The 24343-nt window shown below is 45.2% G+C and overlaps 1 protein-coding gene across 1 annotated transcript; it reads right to left on the bottom strand.

Annotated features, from left to right (window-relative positions):
• Positions 1–87: 87 nt before the first annotated feature.
• Positions 88–24343, bottom strand: LOC129152418 (V-set and immunoglobulin domain-containing protein 10-like 2). Its single transcript, XM_054730513.2, has 12 exons — positions 24109–24343; positions 23189–23563; positions 22015–22290; positions 16308–16583; positions 13295–13564; positions 12960–13217; positions 12590–12880; positions 12130–12483; positions 4524–4646; positions 4422–4446; positions 4257–4351; positions 88–297 (listed from the first exon to the last, which is right to left on the bottom strand). Exons 1-12 carry the CDS (start codon positions 24176–24178, stop codon positions 152–154), a joined length of 2559 nt encoding a protein of 852 aa, XP_054586488.1. The 5' UTR covers positions 24179–24343; the 3' UTR covers positions 88–151.

Here is a 24343-nt window from a genome sequence, read left to right as displayed (position 1 = left end):
AATTATATGATTCATACAAAAAAAACTGACTTGAGTCATTTATGCTTTTTATGACTAAATTACATGGAAATATGTTTAATAAAGAAAGTTTATAAATAATTTTCTATAACTTTCTATGATTCAGATTCTGCCTAAGGCATCTAGTTTAGTTTTAGGAGCCTGTAGCTTTGACTGTGATGGTGACACTGACTGGTTCATTGTCATCTCCAGGGGGAGGGGAATGGCTGATGGTAGGGGTGGCGGGACTGGGAGTGGCACTCAGGGGTGAGGCAGCTCGGGGTATAGTCACAGTTGGACCTGGGGGAGACAGAAATGTGATTAGACTAGTTAGTTGTAAGGTGATGCTGACAGAGTACAGTACCCAAAAACAGGTGCTGGTCAAAATTACAATATGATTACAAAGATGATTTATTTCAGTAATTCCATTCATGAAGTGAAACTTGTATTTTAGATTCATTCATTACACACAGGCAGATATATTTCAAATGTTTCTTTAATTTTGATGATTATAATTGACAATGAAAATCCTAGATTTTCTCCGAAAATTAGAATGTCGATTAAGACCAATGCAAAAAAAGGACTTAGAAATGGTGGCCAACTGAAAAGTATGAGCATGTACAACACTCAATATTTAGTTAGGGCTCCTTTGGCCTGGATCACTGCAGCAAAGCGGCGTGGCATGGAGTCCATCAGTCTGTGGCACTGCTCAGGTGTGATGAGAGCCCATGTTGCTCTGATAGTGACCTTCAGCTCTTCTGAACTGTTGGGTTTGGCGTATTTCATCTTCCTCTTCACAATACCCAGTCGATTTTTGGTCAGGTGAGTTTTCTGGCCGATCAAAACGGATACCATGGTCCTTAAACAAGGTACTGGTAGCTTTGGTGCTGTGTGCAGGTGCCAAGCCCCGTTGGAAAATGAAATCTGCATCTCCATAAAGTTGGTCAGCAGCAGGAAGCGTGTAGTGCTGTAACACTTCCTGGTAGACGGCTGTGTTGACCTTGGACCTCAGAAAACACAATGGACCAACACCAGCAGATGTCATGGCACCCCAACCACTGGACTGGAAACTACACTTGATCTCAAGCAATGTGGATTCTGTACCTCTCCCTTCTTCCTCCAGACTTTGGCACCTTGATTTCCAAAGGAAATTGAACATTTACTTTCATCAGAGAACACTGGACCACTCAGCAGCAGTCCAGTCCTTTTTGTCTTTAGACCAGAGACGCTTCTGATGCCGTCTCGTTCAGGAGGGGCTTGACACGAGGAAAGCGACAGCTGAAACCAGGTCTTGCATATGTCTGTGCCAAGGGGTCACCCCCTGAATCCAGAACTTCTCCCAACAAGGAAGTGCCAATATTTGCAGTTCCACCCTCATCTGCTAAGGGTTGGCACCAAAACAGAGCAAGTACTCAATGAGTCCCATGTTAAAAATGCCATTTTCACAGCCGAAATAAACACGTTTACAGCCTGGTTTAAAAAAAACAAAGCAGTTTAGGTTTAATAGATCTTGTTTACATTCATGACAACTCTGAGGGGGGTGCTTTTTTTGTAATTCTTTTGTTAAGTGTATTAAATGCTTGAAATTATGAATAATTAAAGAGCATCAGAGCCACCAGCTAGCAATAGGAGCTAGTTCAGGGAAAGGCCTCAGCCTGGGCCTCATGTTAATAGATGTTCAGCCATTTAAACTCTCTGAACTTTGTGTCCTCTGTGTGTCCATGTTTTGATGTTAATCATGGAATTACAGCCTCGCACGGAAGCCAAGCGGCTGTGTGGGTTGGCTACCCCAGAGCTCCTTCTTAGCTTCTTGGGTAGGCTAAGATAGCTAGTAGCTACATTGGTTCATTTGTTCCAACTGTAACAGCTCCGCCTCTTTTCCTATTTTTGGATTGTCTGGGCGTGACAAGACATGTGACATGGTCAAAATGGTGGGAACCTCCCATTTTATATCGAAACCATATTAAATGAGTCAATGGGCATTATCTGTCCATGTTGCGAGGGCAGCAGCCTAAGCCGAGAAGCCCAGACTTCCCTCTCCCCAGCTTGAAGAAGAAGAAAATATCATTTCTATAGCGCCTCTCAAGATAAAAATCACGAGGCGTTTCACAAAAGCAAAAAAATGTAAAAATATTAAATAGCATTTAGAAAATGTTAAAAAATATATTTAAAATGAGAAAATATAGGCAATTGTGATTAAAAATAGTTCAGAAAGAGAGAGAGTGAACAGGAAAGAGGGAAATCAGTGGATCCTGAGGAAGGTGGAATAGGTGGGGAGAGCAGAATAAAGAGAGAGTGGTGAAGAAGGTCATACAAAAGCCAGCTTGAACAAGTGAGTCTTCAGCTGCTATTTAAAGGAGACCACTGAGTCCACTGATCTCAGGCTCAGGGGGAGAGAGTTCCAGAGTCTGGGGTTCACAGCAGCAAATGATCTGTCACCTTTGGTCTTTAGCCTGGTGCTGCGTAACCAGTAGGCTTTGATCACTGGACCTCAGGGACCTGCTGGGGGTGTAGGGACTAAGAAGATCACCAATGTAAGATGGTGCTTGTCCATGTAAGGCCCTATAGACCAGAACCAGGATCTTGAAATGAACCCTGAAGCTGACTGTCAGCCAGTGAAGCTGGAGGAGAAGCGGGGTGATGTGGGTGTGTTTGGAGGACTTGGTCAGAAGCCGAGTACAGGCATTCTGAACCACCTGTAGACGGTTCAGGGAGGTTCTGCTCAGACACGTGAAAAGAGAGTTACAGTAGTCTATGCGTGAGGAGATGAAGGTGTGGATAACTGTCTCAAGTTCAGAGCAGAACAGAATGGGACTCAGCTTAGCAATGTTCCTGAGATGGAAGAAGGAAGAGCGAACAAGAGAACTGACATGAGAATCCAGGGTGAGAGCTGGTTCAAAGGTCACGCCAAGATTCCTGACAGAAGGTTTGGTGTGAGAAGCATCAGCACTTGGGCCAGCTCCTCCAGGGGAATCCCAAGGCATTCCCCTGGCCAACCGAGAGACGGTGTCCCCAGTCTTCCGGCTCATTCCTCTTTTCACCACAACAGATTGGTATAATGCCTGCATCGCTGCAGACGTAGCACCCATCTTTCTATCGATCTCATGCTCCATTTTTCCCTCACTTGTGAACAACACCCCGAGATACTTAAACTCCTCCACTTGAGGCAGGACCTCATCCCTGACCTGGAGAAGGCATCTTCCCCATGACTGAACTAGACTGAGACCATTTAAAGGCTTTTGCAGGTGTTTTGAGTTCATTAGCTGATTAGATTGTGGCACCAGGGATCTTTAATATTTTCACAATATTCTAATATTCTGAGATACTGAATTTGGGATTTTCATTAGTTGTCAGTTATAATCATCAACAGTAAAGAAATAAACACTTGAAATATATCAGTATGTGTGTAATGAATAATTCTAATACACTAGTTTCACTTTTGAATGGAATTAACTTTGTCATGATATTCTAATTTTATGACCAGTACCTGTATGTGAACCCATAATTTACTAAAAAGTACTATACATGAATTCATGTTAAGTACCAAAGCAATAAAATCCCAGATAAAATCTTAATTTTGCTAAAACTACATGCAAAACAAGACTAAAAGCCAGGCACATCTGTTAAACAGAAAAAAATTGTTAAAACAGTCAGATCAATGGCCTGATGGGGTGCTGTGAGTCTAATGTGTTTTTAATTTAGCTTTAAAGGCCCTAAGTGAAGTTGTGAGTCTTAATTCCAGTAGATTCCACAATTTTGGGGCAAAAGCACTAAAAGCTCGATCTCCGCGACTCTTACATTTGGATCATGGAACAAGCAGTAGGTTGTTGGCAGCGGAGCACAGTGATCTTCACGGGGGGTGTTTCTGCAGTAGTCATGATAGATAAGGTGGCGCAGCCCCTGCTAGTGACTTGAAGGTAAATACCAGAATCTTGACCTCAATGCAATGTTTTACTGTAAGCCACCACAATGCATGCAATACTGGAGTGATGCTCTCCCATTTTATCACTTCGGTAATGAAGCTTGCAGCAGCGTTCTGCACCATCTGCAGCTTTGACAGTGTGGAAGTGGTCAAACTGACCTAAAAAGAGTTGCAGTAGTTGAGTCTAAAACCTGAATCTCTGAAACCATTAAAGTCAGGGACCATGTTATCCCAACTCATGCTCGTAAATTTAATCCACTGTTGCCATAGAGAACCTGACACATAGAATTTGTCTTTAATTATGTATAATCACATTTTTGATGTGAGGTTATCTCACCTGGACTAGGTGATCCACCGATTTCCTCTAGACCTGCCTCTCTAATCATTTCATCCTCTGGAAAGTTAATGTTCTCTCTTGACTGGCTGTGCTGCCTGAAAAATACATCAAAACAAAATGAGAATTAGCATTTTCCTTTTGGTGTGAATGCTGAAGAATACTCACAATCCAAAGAGCATGTCATGTAGTCCTGTGGGAGAGAACATAGAACCTTAACTCTGTTTCAGTGATTTTGTGATCAACAGGAAGTTTCGGCAGGGGACTCACGGGGGTTGTTGTGACGGTTTCGGATTATGAACACGAGGAGCAGCAATGTAAGGAAGGCTGCAAAGAGCATCCCGCCTATAGCAGCTCCAATCACCGCGGGGTACATACTGGAGCGTGGTTCCGCTGCAACACATCACAGTTACACACATTGCAAAATGGCACACCTCTAAAAACATACAAGCTAGATGGTCAATCCTTTTGGGTGGTTCCAAACCCATGAATGTGCCACATTTATAAAACAAAATGCAAAAAAAAAATGATGAGAATGTTTTTGTGAATGCAAATGACATGAAATGTTTTAAGTTGGATGTCAGTGAAACATCAATAGTACATGGGTTTAAAACCACCAACCCATCCATCAAGCATGTGCAAAGGGGTGTATTACAAAGCAAGTTCTGCTGCACTGTACTATGCTATCAGTGGCCAACCATCAGAGCCCTCTAGGTCTGCAGACAGGACCCCTTATCGTTAAAATATATATGAATATGCATCAGCAGAGTTGCATCTGTCAATGCTTTCTCCAAATGGTGGATAATCTTTGGTATCTGTGGTTCAGATATTTTAGAAAAATCCATTGTTTGATTCCTTCCTTGCTCTGATTTGTTGTTCCTGATCAAAACCTATAATGAGTGTTGTGGTAAAGTGAAAATAAATCATTTTTAGGTTGTTGAACCCAATAGATTTATCATACACCAATATTTTTTTACATATAAGGGAAAAACTATCTGAATCCCTGCTGATTTTGTGAATTTGCCCACTAACCAAGAGACGATCACTATAACTTCAATAGTAGATTTATTTGAAGAGTGGGAGAAAAAGCAATAAGCAAAAAACCCACAAAAGTACATAAAAATGTATGATTTAGCATTTTCTTTAAGGAAATAAGTATTTGATCCTCTATCAATCAGCAAGTTATTTGCTCCAGAGAGTTTCTGATATAGTTAACAAGTTGACATTGAGAACCCTCTCAACTTGATACCTGTATAAAATACTATGGCCTGCAAGATCACTGACAGTTGGTTTGAATATTTGAATACTGAAGAGCAGCCTCAGCCTCTCAGATCTCCTACCTGGTGTCATAAATAAGATATATTCTGATAATTGAACACTGCATTCTGTGTCACACAGCCACCCTCTTAACTGCATAAATTGGCACAGAAGAACCGTTTCAGCAAATTTTCTTTGTCACTTTTCCCCTCTCAGAAATGTCTTAGAAATTTGCTGGTGGAACTGCGGGGAAAGCAAATGTACAGGCCTGTTTGAAGTTAACATTTGAAAATCTAAATGACTCAGAGGAGTGAGTCATTTAGATGACGTTATGGTAATATAAGATCAAAATCAAGCTCTTTGGTATCAACTCAACTAGCTGTGTTCGGAGGAGGAGCAGTGCTGCCTCTGGCTCCAAGAACACAGCTCCTGCTGTAAAACATGGAGGTGAAAGCATTATGCTTTGTCTTGGGTGAGAACTTCCATCTCTCAGCCAAGATACTGAAAATGGGTTGTGGTGGAGTGACCTAGTCAGTCTCCAGACCTTAATCCCATAAGAAATCTGTGGAGAGAATGGAAGATTCCAATTGCCAAACATCAATCATGAAATAACAAAGACTCGAAAAAAAATCTGCAAGGAGGAGTTAGACAAGTTCCCCCGAAATGTGCAAAGCTTGAGGCCACCTACTGAGTAGAGAACACCTACTGTACGTGTTTGACAGTAAAGGCATCACGATTCCAGTCCTCCGGCCATCCGCTCTGCAACAGACACCATCTGATCTCCACTTCCCAGCATTCCCCGCATCATTTCCAACTCTCCATGTCATCACGCTCAACCTATTTCAGGAGTCCCTCACAAAAATCGGACTCAGTCATCGCTCTCTGGCCTTAGCATTCCCGGTTCGGGTCTGCTAATGGCGTCTATCACGGTAGCGTGTTTTTGAGTTGGGTTAACTTATACTTTTTCAGTGCATCGGCTCACTCCCTCACGTTGCGCGCCTAGAGCTTCCATGCTCACCTTGTCCAGTGGTTCCCTGGTCGATACCGCTGATCCAGTTCCAGTCGGACGGCCACAGCTCAACCCGTTTCATCGTCACGACTTCTCACTCATGCCGAGTGATTCCAGAGCTCCCACGCTCCTCTACACCATCTGCAACCTCCTGACAGAATGCCCGTTCCTTTTACTTTCTGGAACGTCACCACATCCTCGTTTCCATTCGATGCTCGTGCCGGCATTCCTCGATTAACTGCTTGTTAGACGTCACCCATCACTAGCACTTTTGCATTTGGGTCTTGTCACATGCTACACTCCTCCTCACTGCTCACTAGGTTGAGCCAAACGAGGAACCTGACAGGATGACTGAGCCAGTTAAGAGACTCGACGATGTGCAAGCGACCACGCGCCTTTGTGCTTGTTTCACACTGTTAGTTACCGCCAGCGCCAACAGTCCCCCACTAGAGACGGGCCTCATTGAGGCCTTCCCTGTTTCAGTTCGGTCCGGTCTGGCTCAATTTAAGTAATTTCCTATTCAGTCCGGTTCTGTCTGGACCAATAAAATTATTTTAATACAGTCTGGTTTCGTCCGGCTCAATTCTGTGCAGTCCGGTTCCATCCAGCCCAACTCAGTCCAGTCCGGTTTCGTCCGGTCCAATTTGAAAATCTTTTTGAGACAGTCCGGTTATGTCCGGACCAATGAATTTTTCTTTTCAGTGTAGTCCGGTCCCGTACGGCCCACCCTGTGTAGTCCAGTCAGTCAAACTGTTCACTCCAGTCAGGTTCCCCTCCACCTAGCCAGCTTTCCTCTCCGGCCAATCAGCCATCCAGCTCAGTCTTCCAGGCCTTCCAGTCCACTCTGTCAGTCTCCAAGTCCAGTCAGTCAGTCCTCCAGTCCAGTCAATCAGCTGTCCAGTCTAGTCAGTCAGCTTTCCAGCCCAGTTGATCAGCTGCCACTACAAGTCAGATCCAGTCAAGACTTTTCCAGTCCTGCTCAGTTCTCTCCATCCACGTTTCCTTCAGTCAAGTTTCTCTCAGCCAACTCCAGTCCACTCCAGTTTCTTTCAGTCCAGTCCTTTCCAGTACAGCCTCTTCAAGACAAGTCAAGTCTCAGTCAAGTCTCTCTCAGTTAAGTCCCTTTCAACCAAGTCCTCTTTAGACAAGTCCCTTCGGCCAAGTTCAGTTCTCTTCAATTCAGTCCTTTTTAGTCCAGTATCTTCAAGCCAAGTTTCTGTCATGTCTCTCTCAGTCAGGCCCCTTCCAACCAAGTCCTCCTCAGTGTAGTGTTGATAAACTACATATTTAGGAATTAAAGGCTGTTGCTATTCAGCTTATGTTTTAATTCCTAAGAGATCAAACATATTGACAAATGAAATTATATGCATATATATATATAGATATATAAATATAATGGATAGAAATTCATACACCAACTGGCTTGGTCTATGTTTAATCAAAACATTAATATTTAATTTTAAAGATTTTATTTAATAGCAAAGTTATCTGTTAATTCATAAGATCTAAAGATCTTTGTTCGTTCAGTGATCAATATACACCCACTCTGTGTTTATTTCAATGAAGACTCAAGTTTAAAAAGTTAAGAAATGTATTACTAAACAATTTAAATGTGACAATTTAAAAGACCATTTTTAAAAACTTTGGTATTAAAACAACCTCTGTGTTGGATGGATCTAAGATGAAGTGTGTTTTCTTGCTGGTGAATGCAATGTTCTCAGAACGTGTATCTTGAGAGAAGACGCGTTCTGGGTAGAAAGAATTTGGTTTGCAGATAAACTAAAGTTGTTCTTTTTAAAGAGCATTCAGACGCAATCTGTCGGAAGTGTCTACCTCACCCAGTTAGGAGACCCCCTTTTTGGTCCGAGATGTCAGGAGGAGATGATGACCCCAAGCACGAGGTGGGTAGAAGAACCTTAGTGCGACCAAGTCGGTCCTGAGATGTCTCCTGGCCACCACGACTGATGAAACTGGTTGCGTCTCAAAAATAATAACTCTGAAGGAGTTTGCGTCAGCTTTGTTCTGCAGGTTTAATTTGTTGTGCCGTAGCAATTCTGCCAACGTGACAGAAATTGCGTGTTGGTTAAAGAGCGTGTGTCCCACTTCTCTAGAACCCACTCGCTAAATTCAGAGAGTTCTGTTTTATAAGATGGGCATTTCCTGGTCTAATGAATCAGGTTTTGACAGGAAGATTTGACATACCTCAGAAGCCCGCCTTCCCAAGATAGAAAGCTCGTGGATGAGAAAAGAATCATGTGAATGCAGTTAACCTTAACCTGATTTACTGTGCCTTGTATGGTTGTGTATAAGTGCACATGATCTTCTTGTCACTGTTAAACATTACTGATTATCATAAATAATTATTATTATTGACCAAAGAATAATAATTCATTTCAGTAATTAAACACCGTTAAAATGAACCATGATGATTATTTATGAACACTGTAATAAACAGTGAAAAGAGTGTATTAAAAATGATTCTTTTAAATCTTGAAGTGTCCTTCGTCTTGCGGATGGAACAGCAGTCAGATAAAGGCAGTCAGATTAAAGGGGTGGTAGACAGACATTCAGTCTCTTGTGAAAGAAACACTGTAGATTGTCGTAGCAGCCAGGATCGAGGTGACCCAGGCTGTGTCTCTGACCTGAGGTCAAGAATCAGGCCATTCAGTGACGCTACATCAGCCAAGTCCCTTTGAGTCAAGTCCACTCCAGTTCCCTTCAGTCCAGTCTTTCCAGTCAAGTAGATTCCCATTCTTTCAGATTCTGCCCTCTCTAGCTGGTTTCAGTTGAGACCAATCCAGCCCTTTTCAATAAGGACCATTCCAGTCCTTTTCACTCCAATCCAGTCCTTTTCACCCCAATCCAGTCCTTTTCACTCCAATCCAGTCCTTATCATTCCAGTTCCAGCCTCTTTCAGTCTGGTCCTGTCAAGTTAAGTTTCAGTCCTATCCACTCAAGTCAAGCTTCAGTTCCATCCACTCCCATCAAGTTTCAGTCCAGTCCACTCCTTTCAAGTCAAGTTTCAGTCCAGTCCACTTCTCTCAAGTCAAGTTCCGATCCAGTCCACTCCTCTCAAGTCAAGTTCTGGTCCAGTCCACTCCTGTCCCTTCCAGCCCTGTCCGTTTCCAGTCATGTCCAACTCAGTCCCTGCCAGTTGGTCTCAGACAGATCCAGTCTGGTCCTTTCCAGCTTGGTCCCGGGCATTCCAGTCCTTTCCAGCCAAGTCCTTTTCCCGGTCAAGTCCAGCCAAGTCTTTTTCCCGGTTAAGTCCAGCCAAGTCCTTTTCCCGGTCAAGCCTGGTCAAGTCATTTACCTATCCTTTCCATTCACTTCATGTTCCAGCCCTGTCCAGCTAAATTAAGTCAGTTCTTTCCAGTCACGTCCAGTCCCTTCAGTCAAGTCCCTTTCTATCAGGTAAGTTTTGCACCCCTTTAGTCAAGTCTGTTCCTTCCCAGTCAGGTCAGATCATTCCAAGCTCTCAGATTATGTACTCGCCACCCCAGGTCCTCCTAGTCGTTCCGTTTTGGACCGTCAGGAGCCGTCCCTAAGATGAGGGGGTCCTGTCACGATTCCAGTCCTCCAGCCATCCGCTCTACACCAGACACCACCTGAACTCTACTTCCCAGCATTCCCCGCACCGGTTTCCTCCTCTCCATGTCATCATGCTCACACTATTTCAGGAAGTCCCTCAAAACAGTCGGGGCTCAGCACTCGCTCTCTGACCTTATAGCTTAGCATTCCTGGTTTGGGTCGGTTAACGGCATCTAGCACGGTAGCGTGTTTTCAGTTGGTTTAACTTTTACTTTTTCAGCACATCGGCTCACTCCCTCATGTCGCGCTCCTAGAGTTCCCATGCTCACCTCTTCCAGTGGCTCCCTGGTTGTTGCTGCAGATCCAGTTCCAGACGGAAGGCCACAGCTCAAGCCTTTTCATTGTCATGGCTCATCACTCACGCTGGGCGATTCCAGAGCAACACCATCTGCAACGTTCTAACAGTAAGCCTGTTCCTTTTACTTTCTGGAACGTCGCCCCGTCCTTATTCCTCTATGAGGCTCGTGCCGGCATTCCTAGATTAACTGCGTGTTTAGCCTGAGTCAAGCTTCTGTGTCTGCGTCAGTGCGGAGACATGCAATGCCATTATCCATCCTTGCGTGCCTGCCGGAGAGCCCTCACAAGGACGGACGGAGTCGAGCTCTCTTTTCTAAATGTCTGTCCATCGAGATGGAGAACGCAACTTTGTGATTGGTCAGGGCACTGCTGTCGTCTACACTGCCACCATTGCACCCTCAAAAACATAAAGAGATCCGAGGATAACTAGCGGCAGACACGGAGAAGCTTGAAGAATACCTCACGACAAAACTCTAAAAAATATGAATGGTTAATTCCCCCGTGACTGGAGGAGTAAAACGATACACAGCAAGCGTTTTATTTGTGGACAGAAATGATGGGAAACGTGGGTTTAGAGGGGGCGAGCCCATGAAGAGGTGGAGGAGAATGAAAGACAAATTTGTCTGTGTTAAAAAGTCTCTTATATACAAAAACCACAATATAAACACACTATCTTGGACCGGAAACCTGACAGGATACCACAGAACAGTGCTACGCCCTCTGTTGTCCTGGAGGGGAATTGCTGTGCAACACTCCCCAGGAGATGGAGAAGTATGAGGGCAAAATGTCTCCGTCTGTGCGTGCATGTCTCTCCCTTTTGGAGCTGACAGAGCTTAAGACGTCGCTAGCACTTCCGCATTTTGTGAAATGCTACACTCCTTCTCACTGCTCACTACATTGAGCCAAGGTGAGGAGTCCTGACAAAAGGTTTTGCAACCAAGTACTACTAGCACAATTTTGCAAAGGGATCAAATGCATATTTCCTGCATGAAAATACAAATGGAATAATAACTTTTAAGAGATGCATATTTTTTAGGTTATTCTGTCTTTTACTGTTCAGTTAAACCTACCACTGAAATTCTAGAGAGATCATGTCTTTGTTAGTGGGCAAACGTACAAGATCAGCAAGGGTTAAAAAAATTCTGGTTGTATCACTGTTATTTTTTGAGTGCACATTAGTTCTACTTAGTAGGGAGCATTTTCCCCTCAACCAGAAATTTCAGGAAATGTTCTACATGAGAGAGTCAGAGAAACTCCAGACCAGTAATTGTTCTAGACTTTTTGCAAATCGCAATAGTATTTTCAAATTTGGTCTCCTAATAAGTTTCTATCTGAGGACTCTGGCTTTGAGCTTAACCATCTCACTATTCCACTGACTCCAAATTACACCTAAAGATTTGCGATGCACCCCTTTGGTGTACTGTTGTGATCAATAAGAGAGGCAACATAAATGGTTTAAGGAAAGTTTATGGAGAAGGCAAAGAAAAGAGAAAAAGAGGAGAAGAGTCTCAGGAGGTGTGTTGTTTGTTTTTGTTTGAGTGTCTTTCACCTAAGTGGAAAAAAATTAGACATTAGCAACAGTCGTTAAAAAACTTTTAAAAATATAAAATCATCTAACTCACCTGTTACCCTTCAAATATGTATAAAATTGCTGTTTTGTCTGTTATTATTGAGCTTATTTATTTAAACATTGCCTAGAAACTCGTTTCTTCTTCACTGTACCTGGAGTCTTTGCTGCAGAAGGATATCCGATGGTGCGGTAGTTCACAGGCGTGACTCTGAACTGGTAGGTGACGGTTGGAGTCAGTCCTCGTACCGTGTAAATCCTGGCATCTGGATCCTGGATGATGTTGATGTACCAGTCCTGGGAGGAAGCCCTCTCCTCTCTCAGCACTTGGGAGTCATTGCTTCTTGTTCTTTTATTTGGCTTCTCTGACATCCATCGATGTTCCAAAAAGAAACCTGTCCAACCTCCATCTCCCTGACTTTCTACCGTCCACTCCAGGTCCACCTCGTTACGCTGTTGGCTGTTGTACATCACTCTGACCAGGGTTACGTTAGGGGGCATGGGGTATTCTGAGATAGAGACAAAACAAACACAAAAGGACACTTTTGTTGGTTTGAGCCGATGAAAAAAGCTCTGACAAAACTCGGCTGGATTCAGGATGAAACAGATTCTTACTCTTGACCACCAAAGTGACGTTGATGTCTGCTCCTCCCACGGCATTTGAAGTGGAGCATCTATACTCGCCGCTGTCCTGCATCACGTCTGTGTCCTTCACGGTCAGGTTAGCCCACGCAGATGTCCGCAGCAGCAGGTACTTGGACCTGTCTTGGACACTGACACCCTGATTGTTAAACCAGGTGATTTCATTGACAGGAAGATAGTTGTCTCTCAGGCTGCAGGTGAGCTGCACATCACTGCCCTCAAACACGGACACGACTCTGCGCTGTGTCAGCAACACAGGAGCTTCTGCATGTAGAAAAACACTAACTGGTAAATTAGCAAACCTATCTGCTGTTTGTTGCACGTTACTGTAACGAGGACTGACCCAGTGTGAGGCTGCAGGTCTTTGGTTGAAGCAGAAGTGGGTGTTTAGCATAGCAGGTGTAAGGATTCCCACTGCGAGCGGTGCCATAGCGAAGCACCAGGATGTTGGAGTTTTCCTGTCCTCCTTGATTCTGACCCCCTGGTCCCTCCCACCACACTAAGGCTTTAGGGGCCCCTCCATCCCAGGTGCAGGACAGCATCAGATACTGCTGATTGTTGGTCGCATAGGCAAAACACACTGGCTCTGCTGGAGGGACATCTGATGGAGGGAAATAAATCCTTAAAGAACAGAATCAATGAATGTTTTAATTATTGTAATGTTATTTTTGCACTCACATGAGCGAGTGCTGCACTCTGTCTGTTGTTTCAGCACAAGATGAGAGCCCACACATGTAAACAAGCTGCCGTATGAAGTCAGGCTCTTAGAAGACAACAGGACGACAGCGGAGCTACTCTGTAGACTTGTTTGCTGTCCTGCTTGCATCAGGTCTCCGGTCCAAAGGAGGGAAGGAGAAGGAAATCCACCGGGCCAGGAGCAGACCAGTCTAAGAAAGGTGTGGTTCAGAGCTGCCTCCACAGAGCAGGAGGGGGATCCATCAGGGGGGTCTGAAGGGAGGAAGCACAGTGCAGCAAGGCAGTGGTGCATAAAAGTTTGGGTTTATATACGACATCGGGATAATAACAGCATATCACCTCTGTTTTGGATGCTTCAATAATTCACAAGAGGATATTTATCCATCCATCCATCCATCCATCCATCCATCCATCCATTTTCATCCACTTATCCGGAGTCGGGTTGCGGGGGCAGTAGCCTAAGGCGAGAGGCCCAGACTTCCCTCTCCCCAGCCACTTGGGCCAGCTCCTCCGGGGGAATCCCAAGGCGTTCCGTGGCCAGGTGAGAGACATAGTCCCTCCACCGTGTCCTGGGTCTACCTTTAGGTCTCCTCCCAGTTGGACGTGCCCGGAAATCCTCACCGGGGAGGCGTCCAGGAGAAATCCTGACCAGATGCCCGAGCCACCTCAACTGGCTCCTCGATGTGGAGGAGCAGCGGGTCTACACAGAGCCCCTCTCGAAATACCGAATGACCAAGCTTCTCACCCTATCTCTAAGGAAGAGCCCAGCCACTCTTCGGAGAAAACTCATTTCGGCCGCTTGTATCCGCAATCTCGTTCTTTCGGTCACTACCCAAAGCTCATGGCCATAGGTGAGGGTAGGAACGTAGATTGACCGGTAAATCGAGAGCTTCGCATTCTGACTCAGCTCTCTCTTCACCACGACAGACCGGTACAACGACTGCAGATGCAGCACCAATCCGCCTATCTTTCTCATGCTCGTTTTCCCTCACTCGTGAACAAGACCCCGAGATACTTAAACTCCTCCAATTGGGGCAGGACTTCATCCCTGACCCGCAGAAGGCATTCTACCCTTTTCCAAATCAAGACCATGGTCTCAGATTTAGAGGAGCTGATTCTCATCCCAGCTGCTTCACACTCGGCTGCGAACTGCTCCAGCAAAAGCTGAAGATCACGTTCTGATGAAGCCAACAGGACCACATTGTCTGCCAGAAGCAGAGACCTGATCCTCAGGCCAACAAAACGGATGCCCTCCACACATTGGCTGCACCTAGAAATCCTGTCCATAAAGGTTATGAACAGAATTGGTGACAAAGGGCAGCCTTGGCGGAGTCCAACTCTCACTGGGAACGAACCTGACTTACTGCCGGCAATGCGGACCGAGCTCTGACACCGGTCATACAGGGACCTAACAGCCCGTATCAGAGGGCTTGGTACCCCATACTCCCGGAATACCCCCCACAAGGCCCCCTGAGGGACGCGGTCAAACGCCGTCTCCAAATCCACAAAATACATGTTGGGCAAATTCCCACGCACCCTCCATCATCTCCTTAAGGGTATAGAGCTGGTCCAGTGTTCCACGGCCAGGACGAAAACCACATTGCTCCCCCTGAATCTGAGGTTCAACAATCTGAAGGACCCTCCTCTCCAGAACCCCTGAATAGACCTTACCAGGAAGGCTCAGGAGTGTGATCCCCCTGTAGCTGGAACACACCCTGCGGTCCCCCTTTTTAAATGATAAATGACCCGCACTTGTATAGCGCCTCTCAGAGTAAGGACTCCAAAGCGCTTTACACTACAGTGTATCATTCATCCATTCACACACTCATTGACACACTGATGGTGATAAGCTACGATGTAGCCACAGCTGCCCTGGGGCGCACTGACAGAGGCGAGGCTGCCGAGCACAGGCGCCACCGGTCCCTCCGACCACCACCAGCAGGCAAGGGGGGTTAAGTGTCTTGCCCAAGGACACAACAGCAGAATTCTCTGTCCAGAGCCGGGATCGAACCTGCAACCTTCCGATTACTGGACAACCTGCTCAACCTGTTGAGCTACTGCTGCCCCAAGGGTTAAATAAGGGGACCACCACCCCGGTCTACCAATCCAGTGGGACTGCCTCCGATGTCCACGCGATATTGCAGAGCCGCGTCAATCAACACAGCCCCACAACATCCAGAGCCTTAAGGAACTCCGGGAAGATCTCATCCACCCCTGGAGCCTTGCCACAGAGGAGCTTTTTAACCACCTCAGTGACCTCAGCACCAAAGATTTGAGAGGCCAACCCAAAGTCCCCAGACTCTGCTTCCTCACTGGAAACGTGTCGGTGGGATTGAGGAGGTCTTCGAAGTATTCTGCCCACCGATCCACAACGTCCTGAGTAGAGGTCAGCAGCACACCGTCCCCACTATAAATAGTGTTGGTAGCGTACTGCTATCCCCCCTGAGGCGCCGGATGGTGGACCAGAATCTCTTCGAAGCTGTATGGAAGTCTTGCTCCATGGTATCACCGAACTCCTCCCATCAAGAAGATATTTATTTAACATCTTACTTGTAATTGTTCACTGGATGAAGCTGGTCCACCCAAAGATGTCTAATGAGATTGTATGTATTGTTAAACCTCCAGATACCAAGTGAAAAGGCAAAAGCTCAGCTACATCAATGACTAAAGACTACTTCCTGTCAAGCTTAAGAGTGGCTGAGACAGAGATGTACCTGTCAGAGTCCCAACAACTTCTTCGAAGCTCCAAAAGGTAGACTCGGTCTGCTGTGTCTCCCTTGGCTGTTTTTGTGTGTATGGGAGTGTTAGATGAATGAGGGGATAAGATTGATATTTAGAAGACAGAGGGAAAATAGACGAGCTCAGAGTGAAACAGTGAAAAGAGAAGACTTTTAAAATGAAGAAAGATCTCAATTTGTAAATGAAAACCACAGCAAGCACACAGCTGATGAAAAAGACATGTAAAATGTGATCTGAGGTCAAAGGTCACACTCACAGTAGACAGTCAGGCTGATGGTTTTTTTGGAGCGGGTGTTCAGGTAGGTGTTCTGAGCTAAGCAGGCATAGTCTCCAGTGTGCATACGAAGGATCTTGGTGATGGTGTACTGTGGCCCGGCGTACACCTGTGAGTTGTTGTAGAACCAGACGTACTGACTGACTGGATTGGATTGGGCTTGACACATCAGTGAGACAGTTTCTCGTTCCAGAGCTGAGTATCCACGTTCCGTCAAACTGTACGGAGTCACCTCTATCTGAGGAATGTCTGGACCAACTAGGGAAGAAAAATAATGCATTTAGAAGCCAAGAAACTCAGATACATAAGCAGCAGGGACATAATTAATTTATTTACATTGGGAAACCACTCTTTTGGACCTACAGGTAAAAATAATGAGCTGGATCAGATGGGAAGGGATAATTCAATGTACATCTGGTAGGCTCAAACATAAAGTGAGTGTCTCCTGGGAATGGCTGGAGGGAGAATATTGATAAGGTCTTCAACTTCTACCTCTGGCAGAACTTTGCCTGAGGCCTGTGAGGGACATTGAGTGTAACTGGGCCTTGTTCCATTTTACTAAAGGGTGGGCCATTTATATGGATATACCTTAATAAAATGGGAAGGGTTGGCAATATTGACATCCTGTTTGTGGCACATTATTATATGTGAGGGGGCAAAATTTTCAAGATGGGTGGTGACCATGGTGACCATGGTCAGCCATCTTGGACCCAACTTCTGTTTTTTCAATAGGAAGAGGGTGATGTGACACATCAAACCAATTGGGAATTTCACAAGAAAACAATGATGTGCTTGCTTTGAACATAACTTTATTCTTTCAAGAGTTATTTACAAGTATCCCTTTGTTCATAGCCATTGCCATGTCGAAGAGGTTAACACGTGAGGAGCGGACCAAAATTGTGTTGATATCTGGTGAACTCAGTAACCGGGTCATTGCAGCAGATTTCAATGCAAGACACCCTACGAGACCACCCATCTCCCATGCTACCGTTAGCAAACTGCTTGCTAAATTATGTGAAACTGGTTCAGTGTTGGATTTGCCAAAATGTGGACGCATGAAAACTGTCACTAATGAAGAAACATCAGTGACTGCCTTAGCTTCATTCTGCAAGAGCCCACATTGTAGCACTCGCCATATGTCACTGGAGAGTATGATGCACTGAAGCTGGCACGTTACCTGAGTTTTTCCAGCAAGATAGTGCACCACCACTTTATGGGTGTCAGGTCCGAGCATTCCTAGATGAACAGTTTCCTGGAAAGTGGATTGGTCGTTGTGGGCCAGTTGAATGGCCCCCAAGGTCTCCCGATCTGACCCCCTTAGACTTTTGTCTTTGGGGTCATCTGAAGGCATTGCCTATGGTGTGAAGATATGAGATGTGCAGCACCTGAAACTACGGATCCTGGAAGCCTGTGCTGGCATTTCTCCTGCTGTGTTGCTATCAGTGTGTGAAGAGTGGAAGAAGAGGGTTGCATTGACAATCCAACACAGTGGGCAGCACACTGAACACATTTTATAAGTGGTCAGAAACTTGTAAAACTCATGAAAGAATAAAGTTTTGTTCAAACCAAGCACACCATTGTTTTTCTTGTGAAATTCCTAATAAGTCTGATGTGTCACACGAAACTCTTCCTATTGAAAAACAAAAGTTGGATCCAAGATGACCGACTTCAAAATGGCCACCGTGGTCAACACCCGTTTTGAAAAATTTTGCCCCCTCATATATACTAATGTGCAACAAACAGGACATTAATATCGCCAACCATTCCCATTTTATTAAGGTGTATCCATATAAATGGTCCACCCTGTATTGTTCAGGCAGCTGTCACAGGTTGATGGAGCACCCGTACATGCTGGTGAACATCAGAGGTTAGGGCAGGTGTCAGGCAGAAGGAGACCAACAGGGCAAGGCTGGTGTATGGATCTCAGGTCCAAGTACAGCAGGGACAATTATGGCATTTTTGGTAAATGGTATTCAATTGGCTCCAAGATGCTCTGGCTAAGCATCCTTCACTTCAGGGAAAAGAGCGGCAATCATTCATACTGTTTATGATGGGGACAGAGAGCTGCTGGTGTAAACTGTGGATGAATTCAAGTGGTGGAAAGAATACTTTGAAGATCTTCTCAATCCCACCAGCTATTCTAGAGAGGAACCAGAGCAAGGAGACTTAGACGTGGATTAGCCAGTCTCTAGAGTAGAGGTAGCTGAGGTCATCAAACATGCGGCGGCACTCTGGGGGTTGACAAGAATAATGCTGAGTATCTCAAGGCTATGGATGTATGATTGTTTTAGTTGACACATCACTGCAGTATTTCATGGACAATACAAGGAGTGCCTATGGAGTGGCTGACTAGGGAGTCGGTTCCTATTTTTTTATGGGGGGTCCATGTGTGTCCATGTGTGTTTAGGGCAGGGGTCAGCAACCCGCGGCTCTAGAGCCGCATGCGGCTCTTCCATCCATCTGATGCGGCTCTCTGTGCTTGTAAAATAACGATTGGATATTTAAATAAAATGCTTTATATTTTACCGCATTAATTTTACATCTGTATGCCAATTCTAAATGTAAAGATTGTCTGCGTGAACCTGAACAGGTCCAGAAAGGTCTTACTGTGAGACCGGGTTGACGGGTCACGCTTGTGCGTAATCATAGGCGCTTTCTGAGCTGAAGAGGATGTGAGATTCTGGGCTTCTCCTCAGACGGCTCCTGGATGTGTCGCCACATTGGAGACAGGAACAAGCGCTATTCAGCCAAAGTTTCATAATCAGGGAACATTTTCTAGTGACAAGTCTCTCTGAGAAACAAGGTTTGGAAAACGCTTGCTTCAGTCGGAGGAATCTTGCTGCATGCGCTGAGGTTCTGCGACGGGCTCCAAGCCCCTCTCCACATCTTCAGCTCTTTGTGCACCATACGTACACGCTGACAGTGAGCTGCACTGAGCAGTGTCCAGCTCAGATGTTCAGATGGGGATCTTTTCATGAGTGATTTAGCTACATCTGCGATGTGCGTAACGAATAAAATGTCACTTCGTATGCATGCGTCGGGGTAATTCTTTCTATTTTTTCTCCATCAAAATAAACGGTCAAATACGGGAACTGTCCGGTCAACAAAACACAAGCCCTGCTTTTAACTGTTCTGTTTTCTTGTGAAAATTGTTGCAAAGAGATATAATTTAACTTGATTAACACCGGAGCCAGGCGCACTGCGCCGGCACAGCGCCGTTATCTCCGTCACTGTAAATGAGGGAAAAACAAAATGATCTGATCCTTTTCTGACTTCCCCACCAACAAAGTTTAATTACAACAATCAAATGTGACAGAGCCTGGATTTGTATTCTGAACAGTCTAAACATGTTTTTAAAATAAACGTATGACAAAAGTGGCACCTGCTCAGTAAAACCACCAACAGGGTGAAAAATATCAAAATATTGTAGGTAGAGACGGGCTACAACTTCTGGATCCATTTTATATAAATCGTTTTATTGATTATCTTCGTCTTCGTCTTCGTCTTCGTCTTCCTCCGCTTATCCGGGTCCGGGTCGCGGGGGCAGCATCCCAACTAGGGAGCTCCAGGCCGTCCTCTCCCCGGCCTTGTCCACCAGCTCCTCCGGCAGGACCCCAAGGCGTTCCCGGACCAGATTGGAGATGTAACCTCTCCAACGTGTCCTGGGTCGACCCGGGGGCCTTCTGCCGGCAGGACATGCCCGAAACACCTCCCCGGGGAGGCGTCCAGGAGGCATCCTGACCAGATGCCCAAACCACCTCAACTGGCTCCTTTCGATCCGGAGGAGCAGCGGTTCTACTCCGAGTCCCTCCCGAATGTCCGAGCTCCTCACCCTATCTCTAAGGCTGAGCCCGGCCACCCTACGGAGGAAACTCATTTCAGCCGCTTGTATCCGCGATCTCGTTCTTTCGGTCATTACCCAAAGCTCATGACCATAGGTGAGGATTGGGACGTAGATCGACCGGTAAATCGAGAGCCTGGCTTTCTGGCTCAGCTCCCTCTTCCCCACGACAGATCGGCTCAGCGTCCGCATCACTGCAGACGCCGAACCAATCCGCCTGTCGATCTCCCGATCCCTCCTACCCTCACTCGTGAACAAGACCCCGAGATACTTAAACTCCTCCACTTCAGGTAGGACCTCTCCCCCGACCCGGAGGTGGCAAGCCACCCTTTTCCGGTCGAGAACCATGGTCTCAGATTTGGAGGTGCTGATCCTCATCCCAGCCGCTTCACATTCGGCCGCGAACCTACCCAGCAAGAGCTGAAGGTCAGAGCTGGATGAAGCTAGGAGGACCACATCATCCGCAAAAAGCAGAGACGAGATTCTCCTGCCACCAAACTCGACACACTCCACACCACGGCTGCGTCTAGAAATTCTGTCCATAAAAGTGATGAACAGAACCGGTGACAAAGGGCGGCCCTGGCGGAGTCCAACCCTCACTGGGAACAGGTCCGACTTACTACCGGCTATGCGGACCAAACTCACGCTCCTCTGGTAAAGGGACTGAATGGCCCTTAACAGAAAGCCACCCACCCCATACTCCTGGAGCGTCCCCCACCCTGATTATCATCTTATGAAATATAACTTTGACGTACACGAGCGACCGGTACTGGCTGCTGTCACCTGTTGTGATTGGATAAAGCATGGTAAGGCCATTCCATCACTGCACCAAAGAGATCTCATTACGGCAATAGTTGCATATCTCCAAGTACGACCTCCAACCTTGCATATTGAGTCGTCCCCCCCCCCCCCCCCCCCCCCCCCCCCAGGTTTTCTGAAGGGGTAAAACTGGATGCCGACCTCTTGGCCCCTCAGATAAACTCAGTGGTGTAGCCTTGTTTTTATCAGTTACGTCTTCTAACTCATCTAAGACCAAACCTGAAACGGAGGCCCTTGGAATGAGTCATACATGCTTTCATCCCCTCTCATTTGGACTATGTAAACACCCCTTGTTGGTACATCTGTTTCAGCCCTGAACCGGCTGAAGGTCTTCCAGAACGCTGCTGTTAGGTTTTAACAAACACAAACCGATGTAGCCGTATCACCTCGGTCCTGGCACATCTCCAGTGGCTCCCCGTTACCTTCCGTTTATGATTTAAGTAATTGACTTTAGCCTTACATGACTTAGCACCTCCTTATCTGTCCAACCTCCTCACATCTATGTACCTGTGCGTACATTCAGGTCAGCTGATCTCCTGCTACTTTGCACCTCCCGGATGTCCTACTAATCACGGGGTGAACGAGCGTTTGTCAATGCTTCCCCCATGCTCTGAAATTCACTTCCCTTTACAATTAGGCAGGCATCCTTTCTGACAGTTTTTAAATATAATTTAAAGACCTGCATTTATGACTCGTTTATTGTATTTATTGTCTTTTTTATTGTTTGCATTGCTTTTGCTGCTTTACAATGAGGTAAAACTTTCATTGTTTTATTTTTTGTCTTGTTTTGTCTTCAATGAACCTGCCTGCAGCACTTTGGTCATTTTCACGCGGCAATTTAAATGGTGCTATATAAATAAAGTGGTATGATATGATAATATGTTGGACCTACCCTTGGTGAGGGTTGGAATCCACCAGGGCTGCCATTTGTAACTGGTTCCATTCAAAATATGTATGGGTGGAATTTGTATGACCAGGGCAGCTGGGATGAGGATCAACACAAATGAAATCAAATGTATTATTACTCACAGATGGTGTCCAGCCACAATCGACTTGAGGTCTCACTGTTGACGTCGTTGCTGGCCACACATCGGTACCATCCAGTGTTGGTCCTGTTAACGTTGGTGATGTTGATGATGTTGCTGCTGCTCTGAGCAAAGGTCGTGACGTTCCCAGTTCGGTTTTCATATTGCCACACATACCGGATTGGCTCAGTTCCGTTATCCAAACCGCATCGCATCCACATGGTGGATCCTTCCACTGGAGAAGCATCACTTAGCAAAAGGTATGGCTTAGTGACTGGGACTGTATGAAAGAAAAGACATTTTAATTCCTACAACATATGTGGGCATGTATAACTTTGTTTTTTCTTATGGTATAAACAGTGGCAGAGCTACAGTAATTCAAATTAAGCATGTAAAATGCATCATTGTTCAGGGTTATAGTGGTGTTTTTGAGAGAGAAAATGCCCAGGCACTCCGACGTGTGTGTATTTGGGGGTGTACAGACAAACAAGGAAGAGAACAAAGATCCTATCTGGCAGTCATTCAGAGTCTGGATTGTTCAGTACATTCTGGACCTTGAGAGCTCCAATATTCTTCATTGTTGTTTTCCTCTTGTTCCACAAAGGCGTTTTGCAGTATTGGCACTATTTTGGGCTAACATTCTACTGTTTGTGGGTTGGGACATGCTAATGTAAGATGGTGTCTGTAAGCCTACGACGTGTTAAACCAACTTTTCTCAGAACAATCTGTTCCTCCATAGCCATTACAACATTAATCATTTACAAAGGAAAGCAGGATTGAGACAGCACAGGCTTTTTGGTACATTTGACACCCCGAGCTGCCTATACTTAACAGCAACAAGATAAAACTGGTTTTAAATTCTAGGACCACTTTGATGATACATGTGTTATCTCCTGGTATGTTGGATAATGTCACTGTGAATATTGTGCTAAAGCTTGGTTTGAAGAAAATTGATCAAAAGTCGCATTTCAATCTTTTTTTAAAAAAATCATTCAGCTCTACTGCATGTACACATTCATTTGTACACAAACTGATAACCAAAATAGCAAAAACCACCTGAAGTATCATCTTTGTTTGTTTCTGTTTTTTGTGAATGCAGGACTCAACAAAATAACAGGATTCATTCCAGATCCAAGCTAAACCTCTGTCTGTAGAAGATAAGTGCTCCTTGGTTTTACCTCTAACGGTAAGGTGGACGTAGTAGTAGTAGACTTTAGGGTCCACGTTGATGTTATAGAAAGCCTGGCAGGTAAACAGGCCCTGTGCAGCCAGAGGAAGTTTCTCGATGCTCACAGCTGCACTGTTTGAGATGACCGTCAGCTGTCCGAGCGTTTCAGCCAACTTTTGGATCACCGGTCCTTTCCCCAAGTTGTACACCACTGCCTTGATGGCTTCAGTGCCGGGCTTGGTGAAGCTCCATATATACAAATCAGGTAGGGTGGTTCCACACTCCAGGATCACAGCTTTTCCAACCACTCCAAACACATTGGTGTCACGATAAATCACCTCCCAGCCCTGATTGATCTCCACACCTGCAGTTGGGACAGGATACACTGTGTGCCAGGAAGTGTGTGTGTGTGTGAGAGAGAGAGAAATAGAGATGGTGGTGTCAGTTGTTCTGCTGGTGCTCTACTGCAGGATTGATTTCACTGCAAGATAAAAAAGTGTGATCGCAAAACAGGAATCTAGATTCTTCTTCTTTCATTCTTTTTATAGAAAAAGTCTTTCCTCCTTTAATTTCATTGGTCTGTTACCTACCAAACATTTTCATGTAATTGTTTTTGAATTTGCTGTGAATTGGACAATACATCTAATTCTAAACTGAAAACAGAACACCAGAGAAAATTAGATCCTGATGAATCTAACTACGTTACAGTCAGTAACGGTTATAGTATAAAACAAGATTTTAAATTTGACATTTGTTGAAGATTTTTTTTGTGACTAAAATGTATCCAACAGACTGAAAGAATAAAAGTAACCCTACTTTTTCATTTATATAGAAAGAACAGATTTTCTTGCCTGGAGTTGAGATTCTAACCGTTTCAGATGGAGCTACAATTGAACTCAGTCTAAATATAATAAAAAATCTAACTCTTACCATGCACAGAAGAGATGAATGGACTGGTTGTTAGATGTAGAAACGCCAGCACTAGCAGTTCGGCCACCATGGTATCATGATGATCCTGGGTCCAGCAGCGTCTTTACTCCCAAAAATATTACAGAAACAAAAATGAAATTATCCTGAACCTATAAAACACCTGTGATCTCCTTCGCTCGTTGTTTGAGTTGGGCTTTTACATTTCGCTGATCCACAGGTTCCTGGAAGAGTCCAG

This window comes from Nothobranchius furzeri, chromosome 10 (genome assembly GCF_043380555.1).
Source record: "Nothobranchius furzeri strain GRZ-AD chromosome 10, NfurGRZ-RIMD1, whole genome shotgun sequence".
NCBI lineage: Eukaryota > Metazoa > Chordata > Actinopteri > Cyprinodontiformes > Nothobranchiidae > Nothobranchius > Nothobranchius furzeri.
Note: the sequence above shows the minus strand (reverse complement) of the source record. Positions and strands in the feature narration are given on the sequence as shown.